The sequence below is a fragment of the Bison bison genome, unplaced genomic scaffold, assembly GCF_000754665.1.
Source record: "Bison bison bison isolate TAMUID 2011002044 unplaced genomic scaffold, Bison_UMD1.0 scf7180017864505, whole genome shotgun sequence".
NCBI lineage: Eukaryota > Metazoa > Chordata > Mammalia > Artiodactyla > Bovidae > Bison > Bison bison.
Window position 1 is genome coordinate 1,290,068 of NW_011495062.1, and position 12,083 is coordinate 1,302,150.

General features: G+C 45.5%; 1 protein-coding gene across 3 annotated transcripts in view; it reads left to right on the forward strand.

Moving 5' to 3' along the window:
- Positions 1-12,083, forward strand: part of GRIA1 (glutamate receptor, ionotropic, AMPA 1) — a 349,138-nt gene that overhangs the window by 228,443 nt on the left and 108,612 nt on the right. For all 3 annotated transcript variants that reach the window (XM_010829379.1, XM_010829378.1, XM_010829380.1), the window contains 2 exons: positions 2,761-2,928; positions 11,518-11,622. In XM_010829379.1, coding sequence (XP_010827681.1) covers positions 2,761-2,928; positions 11,518-11,622 — 273 coding nt within the window. The remainder of the gene's footprint in view (positions 1-2,760; positions 2,929-11,517; positions 11,623-12,083) is intronic.

Below are 12,083 nucleotides of genomic sequence, written 5' to 3' on the forward strand. Positions count from 1 at the left end.
TCTTTTCCAATGAGTCAGCTCTTGCATCAGGTGGCCAAAGTATTGGAGTTTCAGGTTTAGCATCATTCCTTCCAATGAACACCCAGGCCCGATCTCCTTTAGAATGGACTAGTTGGATCCCCTTGCAGTCCAAGGAACTCTCAAGAGTCTTCTCCAATACACAGTTCAAAAGCATCAATTCTCCGGTGCTCAGCTTTCTTTATAGTCCAACTCTCACATCCATACATGACTACTGGAAAAACCATAGCCTTGACTAGACAAAGCTTTGTTGGCAAAGTAATGTCTCTGCTTTTGAATATGCTATCTAGGTTGGTCATAACTTTCCTTCCAAGGAGTAAGCGTCTTTTAATTTCATGGCTGCAATCACCATCTGCAGTGATTTTGGAGCCCAGAAAAATAAAGTCTCTCACTTTTTCCACTGTTTCCTCATCTATTTGCCATGAGGTGATGGGACCGGATGCCATCATCTTCGTTTTCTGAATGTTGAGCTTTAAGCCAACTTTTTCACTCTCCTCTTTCACTTTCTTCAAGAGGCTTTTTAGTAGTTCTTCACTTTCTGCCATAAGGGTGGTGTCATCTGCATATCTGAGGTTATTGATATTTCTCCCGGCAATCTTGATTCCAGCTTGTGCTTCCTCCAGCCCAGCGTTTCTCATGATGTACTCTGCATATAAGTTAAATAAGCAGGGTGACAATATACAGCCTTGACATACTCCTTTTCCTATTTGGAACCAGTCTGTTGTTCCATGTCCAGTTCTAACTGATGCTTCCTAACCTGAATACAGGTTTCTCAAGACGCAGATCAGGTGGTCTGATATTCCCACCTCTTTCAAAATTTTCCACAGTTTATTGTGATCCACACAGTCAAAGGCTTTGGCATAGTCAATAAAGAAGAAAAAGATGTTTTTCTGAAACTCTCTTGCTTTTTTGATGATCCAGCGGATGTTGGCAACTTGATCTCTGGTTCCTTTGCCTTTTCTAAAACCAGCTTGAACTCTGGAAGTTCATGATTCATGTATTGCTGAAGCCTGGCTTAGAGAATTTTGAGCATTACTTTACTAGCGTGTGAGATGAGTGCAGTTGTGTGGTAGTTTGAGAATTCTTTGGCATTTCCTTTCTTTGGGATTGGAATGAAAACTGACCTTTTCCAGTCCTGTGGCCACTGCTGAATTTTCCAAATTTGCTGGCATATTGAGTGTAGCACTTTAACAGCATCATCTTTTAGGATTTGAAATAGTTCAACTGGAATTTGATCACCTCCACTAGCTTTGTTCGTAGTGACGCTTCCTAAGGCCCACTTGACTTCACATTCCAGGATGTCTGGCTCTAGGGGAGTGATCATACCATAGTAATTAACTGGGTCATGAAGATCTTTTTTGTACAGTTCTTCTGTGTATTTTTGCCACCTCTTCTTAATATCTTCTGCTTCTGTTAGGTCCATACCATTTCTGTCCTTTATTGAGCCCATCTTTGCATGAAATGTTCCCTTGGTATCTCTAAATTTCTTGAAGAGATCTCTAGTCTTTCCCATTCTATCAGTTTCCTCTATTTCTTTGCATTGATCGCTAAGAAGGGCTTTTTTATCTCTCCTTGCTATTCTTTGGAACTCTGCATTCAAATAGGTATATCTTTCCTTTCCTCCTTTCCTATTCACTTCTCTTCTTTTCACAGCTATTATTAACATGTGACTATCCCACTCAATTTCCAAAAGATTGGAAATGATTATAAAGATACCAAATGTAATGTCTTTACTTTAAAAAGGAAGTGTTTGTGTGTCCAAACTCATGTCCAGTTCTTTACAACCCCATGGACTATAGCCTACTAGACTCTTTCTGACCATGGGATTTCCTAGACAAGAAAACTTGAGTGGATTGCCATTTCCTTCTCTAGTGGATCTTCCCAACCCAGGGATTGAAGCCATGTCTCCTGCTTGGCAGGTAGATTGTTTACCACTGTGGCACCAGGGAAGCCCCAAAAGCAAAAGGAACAAAATTAAAAGCTAGAAAAATACCTATACATTTATTCTACAAGACTGCACTGTGAACTTAGGATGTACCAGAGAACATGCTAGACATCAGAGACAAATTGATGAGAATAGATATGATTGCTAGTGCTGGAAAATGTTGTTCTGGATTGTTATCTTGCTTTTGTTTCAACATTTTAGTACCTTCTTAGATAAGAGGGGGATAAAATTGAGGCTTAGCATGAGGAAGCACAAGAGGAAATTTTGTGGAATATAAACTTGCCACTTGAGTGAGCTGCATGCAGAAATAATTAAGAGCTTACCCTTCTCAGATTATTCTTTTTCTTTCTTTTACTGTCACCAGGGATGGTGGAGTAAACTGTTCTTCTTGGCTCCCAGTTGGTGACAGAGAGAAAACCAAGTTGTTTTCATGGACTGTATCAGACAGATACAGATGAGTTGTATTTAATTTAGATGTTTTGTATTCAAGCTATGCCTCTTCCCCCAGATGAACCAACATTTTAACGTGGATTGGATAGAAAATTCTAGAATTCTCTTTGAACCTCACAACCAGCAATAATACTGAACTCGGGAGTTCAGGAGGGCAATATTGGCTAGGGAGGTGGAGCAGCAGGTGCTTCGTGGCTTACAGTGGCTCCCCGTCCCCACCATACCCCCCATCCCTGGCTCACTGCAGGCATCCTCATCACCAGGAGGCTCCTTCCCAGATACAGGTCCCACCAGCCTCCCTACCAGCTCTCTCTCTGACACCCAACTGTCTCTGTTCCTCCCACCAGTACACCTCTGCGCTCACCTACGATGGGGTGAAGGTGATGGCTGAGGCTTTCCAGAGCCTGCGGAGGCAGAGAATTGATATCTCCCGCCGGGGGAATGCTGGGGACTGCCTGGCTAACCCAGCTGTGCCCTGGGGCCAGGGCATCGACATCCAGAGAGCTCTGCAGCAGGTGAGGCTGGCAACAACGGTGGCCCCACCCTATGGGAGCCTCGCAGGGGATTTAAGCATCAGTGTCAGGCGGGATATAGCTATTGAAAAAAAAAGGTGGAGCACACCCGAAGCTTGGACCACCACTGCATTGTTTGTGGCTCTGACATAGGAAAGGTCGTGTAGAAATTTGAAGAACAAAATGAAAAAACGTAATAGTATGGACTAGTCATTCCTGACAGCACAAGAGCTCTATTTTATGCTTAGGGATTATGCTAAGAAGGGGAAGCCAGTGATGCTGTATTTGAAAGGGGACTTGAGATACACAAGGGTGAAACTGAACCATTTTTGCAGGCTCTCAGAGACTCTGCTCTCTTGCCCTGATTTTCTAGATTTCTTCATTATCTTTTCTCTCTGTGCACATGTCAGGATGGGACCCTGAAAATGTTTCTCGACACTTCTGATTCTATTTTCTTGCTTCTCAGCATTGCACTCATCAATTTTGTTTGCACTTACGAATGGGCAAAGAACAGGGATATAAAATGGTCAGGATCCTCCTATCAACTGACTCTGCAGAGGATTCTGAGGTGGAATCCAGATTCAACAGGGAGGAATATAAGCACTCAGTGATATGTCTGCTGTGGAAGCAGGATGAGACAGATACACGTGAGCCATGTGTTTGACATTCCTGTTTTAGAAGGTTCTGGGGACTTGCCCAGCTTTATGATTCTCTGAACTCCTAGAAATCTCTAGAAGTTTCTAGAAGCACCTGAAGCACAGACTAGTTCTCCAAGTCCTGACACATACCACACTATATGACGCCTCTGATGCCTCCTGAGAGAGACCGTATTTCCAAAGGGGACTGGGCACAGAGGGCAGGGCTCACTTCACAGGAATGTCCAAGTATCAGACACAGTGGCGAGCTGGCAACAGCAAAATGTTCTGGTGCAAATGACTCTCAGGACATGCTCTCTCCCAGAGGGGAGCATTTCTGAATGAGGGAGAAATGTAGAGGAAAACACACAACTGTTACCACCTGTTTTCCAGCCACACATGCACAGCTCTAGCGATTTACAACCTGGAGAAACACACAAGACGGCAATATCATCAGTTGTTCTTTAGCTCAGCTGAAGCGCCTGCACGTGGAGGAGAACACAGACTTCTGTCCTTTGGAATGAAGCAAAGCAACTGCCCTGTGGCTAGATGCAAACGGGTCCACCCACAGCCCTTTCTGCCCCACCCCCCATCACTGTGCAGGGTGGCCCCGAATCCCTAGGCAGCAAGAGCCAGAAAGCCAGCAGCTTCAGAATGATTGCCAAAGGTGTGGTGCCTGCCTTCTGGCTTATTTAAAATGCTCTTCCAGGCTCCACAGTCGAGACAGCTTCTGTTTGCAATGTGAAGCTGGTTTCAGAAGGTCCCAGGGACTTGCCCTCAGCTTCCCAGCCCTTCCAGCTCCCTTGCCTCTCTCATCTTAAGGATGTCCCTGGAAGGATACACTGACATCACCATGACAGTGATGAAGCCTGGAGACAATGTGAATGGCAGAAAGGACTCTTACTCAGGAGACCTGAGGTCCAAGACCAGCCAGGCCCTTGAGTTTCTGGGTGACCTTGAAATACTAATTCAGATCCCCCACACCCTTCTCTTTCCTCACCCATGACAATGAGGCAGTCAGAGAGACCACTCTCAGTTCTCACCTGGCTTACGAATTCTAAGCATCTAATTAATTTTCCTTACACTCTAACCCATGTCTTTCTGGTTGTAACATGCTCAGTCTTCTGTTTCTGCCTTCAGTGGGGTTGAGAGGAGGCAGTTGCTTTCATCAAAATAATAATGATCTCCTCTATACCAGGGGTCCCCAAATTCTAGGATCTAATGCCTGGTGATCTGAGGTGGAGCTGGTGTAATATTAATAACAATAGAAATAAGTACAAAATAAATGTAATGCATTTGAATCATCCTGAAGCCATGGCAGGGGCCACTACCCTGGTCATGGAAAAATTGTCTTCCACAAAACCGGTCCCTGGTGCCAGAAAAGATGAGAACCATGCTCTATACCATCTTGAATCAAGACATGTGTGTGCCAGTCAGCTTGTTCCTGCGAGCCTACTGTATGCTCTGCCCTATGCTCTGGGGACAATTAGAGAAGGCAAGGCCTGTCCTCAAGAAACTCTCTTTAGTCTCTATTGTGGCTAGAGGTAGGGTGGGGAGAACTAGCCGCAAAAACAGAAACAAAATATAATCAACATTCTGATCCGAAGATCAGCTGTTCAAACTGAATCAAATATTTGTTTATCACTTCAAATCACAAAAATGTATGGCAGAAAGAGACCTGAGAAATGACGACTCCCACTTTTTCTTACATTAGAGATGAAGCAGCTGACCCAGAGTGAGCAGGAACTCCCCCAGGATCAGCTTAGCAGCCGAGACTGTAACAGACCCTGAACTGGGGCTCCTCCTCCTGCCCCTAGCCTGCCCTGTGGCCCCAGGGACCTTTGCTTGTACGTACTGAGCCTCAGGGCCTCCCACACACAGTCATGGCTGCTGTCTAGCCATTTCATCCTCTAGACCCATCTCTTTAAATAGCCATGCCACTAGGGAGAATCTGTGTGCCCACAGTAGACTTGGTAAATCCCAATGCCAGTCAGTCTTTGGACCCCAACTTGTGATCTCAAATCACTTCCACCCTGACCTCGGACCTCCAGGTCACAAGTCGGGAGGGATCTGAGGGTTAGCTTGTGGTCAAGCTGGAAAGTCTGTGAGTTAGACCAGGAGGAATAAGCACATTATTCTAAAACTGAGGGTCATACCAGCTATGACATGGCCAGGGCTCACTATGCACAAGGTTCTGAACATATTTTACATGACTGATCTCACTGAATCCCCTATAATATAACCCTCCGAGGTAGCTGGTTTTATTAACTGTGCTTTATACATATACACACTGAGCTACACAGATGTTCAAGAATTCCCCCAGATTATACAGCTAATTAGTGGTAAAAGTGGGATTCCACCCCACATCTCCTTGCTACCTCACTGTACCCTTAACTGCTCTGCTCTGAAGCCTCGAAGACCCAGCCCAGCAGATGAGAATGAGTTCTGGCCCAGCCAGCTACAGCACATGGCCTTGGGTAATATCCAAGGGCCTCAGCTCCCCCTCACCCCGCTACAGTTTTCCCAGGAGCAGAGTGAAGATAATTCAGCCGCCTGCCTGCCCCCATCTCCTCACCCTGCCTGACATCCAAGGAGCCACTCAGAATATTAATGATCCCACAATCCTGGAACTCCTCAATGCTCCAGGAAAGAGGAAGCATTAGGGTACCTATAAGTTGGCTTCTGGCTGGCAGAAAAGAGTGAATTCCCCAAGTCAGGCTTTTAGCATTTAGGTCATCGGCCCTTTGAGGATATGACAGGACAAAAAAGCTTTGTACCTTCTCCCCAGAAAAATGCACACACACACACACATATATTTTTGCATGACCATGAGTCAGGGGAAACCACAGACACTTCCAGAAGCCAAGCTAAGAAGTTGAAGTGAAGTTGAAGAACACCTGCCCTAAATAATGATCAGCCCTCTTAGCGTTTGTGTTTGCAGTCTGTCAGCCAATGATCACACACATCAAAGTGAAGATTAACAGGGCACTTCGCTAGATGAGGTCGAGGCGGGGGGAGGGGAATAAGGGTATAAGACACAGTCCTGCAACTCAAACTGAAGACCCAGTGTTGAAGGAAAGATAAGCTCCTAAGAAATAATAGCCATAAAGTTGTGGATTCGAAGCTAAATCACATATGTAGCCAGGCTGTTGATGCTCTGGATGGTCAGAAAAGAATGCTACGACTGAGGACTGTGGACATTACCAGACTATCAGTAGGCATGTGTCTGGGGCTTTAAATAGGATGACCATATAATTTATCATCCAACCTGGAACACTGGGGAATGAAAGGGAGAGCTATTTACCAATTATCCCAGAACAAGAGATGTAGACTGGATCGATCCCAGGCAAACTGAGATGGATGGTCATGCATGCCATAAAGGAAGGATGACTTTAAACAAAGAGTGATTTGGGCTTTGGAGGGTCTGGGTGAGGATGTAAAGGGTACCAGCAGGAGTCTACAGCGAGGGTACAAGGAGGACTCCGGGCCATTGTGCTTGGCTATTAGTACGTTAGGAGGACAAGAGCGGGGCTCTCACCATGCCTCCACCAAGCACTATCTGGAGGATCCTGGATTAATTGCTCAACTTTTCTGGCATTAATTTCCTCATCTCTTAAATGAGTATAATCCTCATAACACTGCCTCCCTTTTTGGCTTGTGACAAGGCTCAAAATGAAATTTTTTAAAGGATAATATATGTTTCTTTGATGCTCAGGGCAACTGCCTGAGATAGCTAAAGCCAGGATTATTCTTCCCATTGATCAGGTGGGAAAGTGGAAGCTCAGAGGGGTCCTGAGACTTGCTTGCCCCACTAGAATAACCAGCACCCTGGTCCACAGGCTCTGGCTTCCCTAGTAGGCATTCAGGAGGAGAAGCCAAGAGAACAGACCTGCCTCAAGGCAGCCACAAAGAGGCTTTAGAAGCCCCGGACCAGGGTATCTCCACTGCCCCCACCCCCAGGGCTGGAGGTGCAGGAGTCAGTCGTCAGGGCTAACGGCTCAAGTAGTAAAAATGCCAACAAGCACTCTCCCAGCACCAGCAAGAAAGAACAAGTATGCTTCAGCATCTCATGGATGGCAAACACTGAGCTGGCACCCAATACAAATGACTGGAAATCCAAGGTTAAATCCCCATCTTTCATGGAGGGAGTCAGCAGGTGCCAGGATAGTGATAGGAGGTCCAAATGGCAGGAACTCAGGGAGACTCCAGGTCTCCCTTGGCCTGACTCCTGTCACCCCAGCGTGGGGGTGGGAGGGAACGGGGGCTCAGAGGCTCAGTACGATGGATAGGATGGCAGTTTCCAGATGTGGCCAAAGAATATGTTTCTGAGAAGCTTATTTGTCTAAGAGTCCAGACTGTCCTCATAAATGGTTTGGGGCTAATCTAGTCTCCTGACCTCCCCCCTTGCTCTGCCATCATGGAACAGTAGTTCTGGGACATATTCTTTCCCACAATTTAATTTATCTCAGGGTGTGTACATCCTGGCTTCTATAACTAGACAGTAAAGAGCCTTCAGCTCGCCAGGCCTCTCCTGACTTGCTGTGAATCCTGAACACAGGTGCCACAGCTCTGAGTCTCAATAATCCTACCTGTACAATCAGCAAAATAAGCTCTGCTTTTGCCACTCACTGGGTTTCTGGGAACATCACATAAGCAGCATCCTGTGAAACGGTGTGGCAATGTAAGAGGCCCTCAGGTCACAGAACTTTGCTGCTGCTGATTATTTTTTTTGGAAACTGAGAAAGGCATGTATAAATGACAGCGACAAGACCCTCATTTCTGCTGAAAGGATCCCCTGCTGTGAGGTCACAACTTATCACGCCCATGTTAAATCTTATTGTCCGTACTTCGTACCCACTGAACACAGCACAGCAGTAGTAGCAATAGTAGTGATCATCATTATCTTCAGCATCACCGCCACTGAAATCACACACACCATACATTGAACACTTATGTCCCAGACAATATGCTAAACACTTCAGTCCTTTGAAGAGGAAACTAGGAAACAGATAGGCCTAGCGACTTGTACAGAGGAATTAGAGTGTGGCCTGGGGAAGGCCCAGCTACAATAGAGGGTGGCAGCAGAATGCCTGGAGAACACACGACTTTACACATTTCTGTGTCACCTCTCAGAGCCACGGACAGTAGTGTGGGCCTCCATTTGAGAGGCCACTTGGTATATGAAGTGACGAAACCAGAATATGTCAGAAGCTCTGGATTTCAGACCTGCCTCGGACACTTGTAAGTCCTAAGTCATGAGCAAATCACTTTGCTATCCAGAGTCTGGGTTTCTGCCATGAAAGTGAAGACTGGGACTTCCCCAGTGGTCCAGTGGCTGGGACTCCGTGCTCCCAATGCAGGGGGCCCAGGTTTGATTCCTGGACGGGGAACTAGACCCCACATGCTGCAACTAAGACCTGACATAGCCAAATAAATAAATAAATATTAAAAAGGAAAGAGGGTGAAGATCCTAATCTCTCTCTAACCAACCTATCTCAGGGGTTCCTCTGAATGAAGATAAAGTAATATGTGCCAAGTGTTTCATAAACACTTGGAAAATGGTGGTAATATTAATAACATTATTAGTAACAATAAAAATAAGAGCTAGCCTTTGTTGAATACTTGCCATGGGGCAAGCATTGATCAAAAAATATCTAATTTCATCCTTAAACCAACCTTAAGACATAATTAACCCTAATGGGTCCTATTAAACAAATGAGGAAACTGAGTCATAGAGGCATTAGGCAATTAGCATATGAATTATGACATAATGATAATTAGTATGACACTTGACACTGGGGCCAAAAATAGATGCCTGTTTGAATCATTAATGACACATTTCTGTTCCTGCAAATCATCTGCACATCTGTTCCAGTCTATTTTTCCAAATGAGTCACACGAGCTGGCACATAGCAATGAATGGGAAGCTCAAGATGGGCCAGAGAGGACCAAGGAGGGAAGGTGAAGCTGCTGATGGGTTAAAACTGCTCCCGTCTCATTCCTTGTAGCAGGATCGGTGCTTTGCTTTCCCTTTGAAAAGCAAAAGTAGCCCAGATTTTCCAGAGTGAGAATTTCTCCAGATTTCATCTCAGAGAGTGAAGAATGTACTGCATAATTTGTTCAGTGCTCTAGGCCTGTTGTGACCTCCCTACTGAGACTTCAAACCAGGAGGTGATGGGAAGGTCAGCCTGAGAAGAGACACACTTTTCTTTCTTCCTTCGTTTCTTTCTTTCCTTCCTTCCTTCCCTCACCCTCCCACACACCCCATCTTAAATACATACACACACCCCAGCTATTCTTGTATCTTCCAGAGGCAGAGGGGTTGGTCATTCACTGTCATAAAATGGTTACACCCTTCAAGGCTTCCTTTGAAGCCTATTTGAAGAGGGGGGAAATAAATAATGCTAGGTTAGAGACATTACCTTGCCAACAAAGGTCCGTATAGTCAAGGCTATGGTTTTTCCTGTGGTCATGTATGGATGTCAGAGCTGGACTGTGAAGAATTGTGAGCACTGAAGAATTGATGCTTTTGAACTGTGGTGTTGGAGAAGACTCTTGAGGGTCCCTTGGACTGCAGGGGGATCCAACAGTCCATCCTAAAGGAGATCAGTCCTGGGAACTGACTCATTACAAAACACCCTGATGTTGGGAAAGATTGAGGGCGGGAGGAGAAGGGGACGACAGAGGATGAGATGGCTGGATGGCATCACTGACTCGATGGACGTGAGTCTGAGTGAACTCCGGGAGTTGGTGATGGACAGGGAGGCCTGGCGTGCTGCGATTCATGGGGTCGCAAAGAGTCGGACATGACTGAGCGACTGAACTGAATTGAACTGAACTGAGAGGGCAAGGTTCATATTGGTTACAGGTACAGACTTATTGGTTACAGGTACAGACTCATCTCACTGGCCTTAGGCCAGACAAATCTGAGGAAACGTGATAGATTATGGTTGGAGAATGTGATTTCTAGTACCTGAGCTGATGACACGCAGCTAGACTCATCCCCAATTTGAGGGTGGACCAATTTTATTGGTCACCTCTAGAGCAGCAGGCTTGGTCCCAAAGATCCTGGATGCTCCATGCTGACTGCTCACCCTTTAAAATGAGCCTGAAGATAGGAAGCCATGAAAGTTTAATCTGACTCATTTGTGGAGAAGAAATCCTATGAGGCATATTTGGGGGCTTCCTATATACATGTTGATTCAACAGCTAAGACCTATGTAAAGTCCTACATGATCTGGTCTTACCATAAAGGGTTTCCTCAGATGCTTTAAAGTTTGCATAACACTTTCACATTTGCTGTGTCATGTAAGGTGGATGGAGCAGGAATTTTGGAAACTAGAGTCTTGGAGAGGCGATCAGCCAGTCACTTGGCTGTTCAGAGGAAAACTGGGGTAAAACCCAGGTCACCCAATTCTAGGTATTCAGGTTCCCAGGTATTTTATTCCCTGGCCTCACAAGGGATTACAAAGCAACACTGAGGCATGGCCCAAAGCATCACAAGGCTGGCTCCCAGTCCTGGGTCTTCCCCTGCCTCACCAGGGAGGGCACAGCAGTCTCTTCCTTTATGGGCCTGCTTCAGTTTCTGCATCTGAAGGTGTGTGTCTGAGGAGCGGTGATTCTCATGGGGTGGTCCTGATAGGGGTATGGGACTGAGGATGACACAAAGATTTCCTATGAAGATTGACTTCGATCCACTCTTACTGTTGGCCAAAAGCAATGGGTGAAGCAGTTTTCAGGAAGAATTTCATTTTAGTAGGAGAACTGTTCTCCAACAGTTATGCCTGCTCCAGGCCATGGAGTAGAGAGGTGTTTAGGATTGCTGCTACTCTAAGACCTCATCCCATGTAACTTTCTCAGGTTCTGGGCTTTTGGTTCAGCAGGAAAAGCCAGCAAATGAACAAACATGAAGCGCAACTTCAGAGTTCACTAGTCATCACCTGGCTTTTTCTTGCAGGTGCGGTTTGAAGGCTTGACAGGAAATGTGCAATTTAATGAGAAAGGACGGCGGACCAACTACACCCTCCACGTGATTGAAATGAAGCATGATGGCATCCGAAAGGTAAAGCTCCCTTTGCTTCCATTACACAGGGAGGAGAGGGCTGAACAGAGGCTCAGGCCGGAGCTGAGGGCCTGAGGAACCCAATGTTCTGGACTTGATCTCTTAGAAGAGAAGCAGGCAGTGAGGATTCTAATCTGGGCTCTGCTGTGAGCCAGCTAGGATTCTGGGCAAGTCAGTTGTTCCTCTGAGAATTGATTCACTGCAAAATGGAGATAAAAAATAATCTCTACCTTTGCCTTAGGGTGCTTGTAAAGATCCAAGGGATGGGAAAATATTTGTAAAAAATGAAGTAATAGATGTGTATAAAATGTCACTACTGTTCCTGAGGGGTTTCAAGTAAGAACTTGAGAATGATGGTTTATTGAGGAAGTTAACCATATTTCCCTAATCCACACTTGGTAGTATTCTCTCTCTCTCTCTCTCTCTATATATATATATATATATATATATATGTATATAGT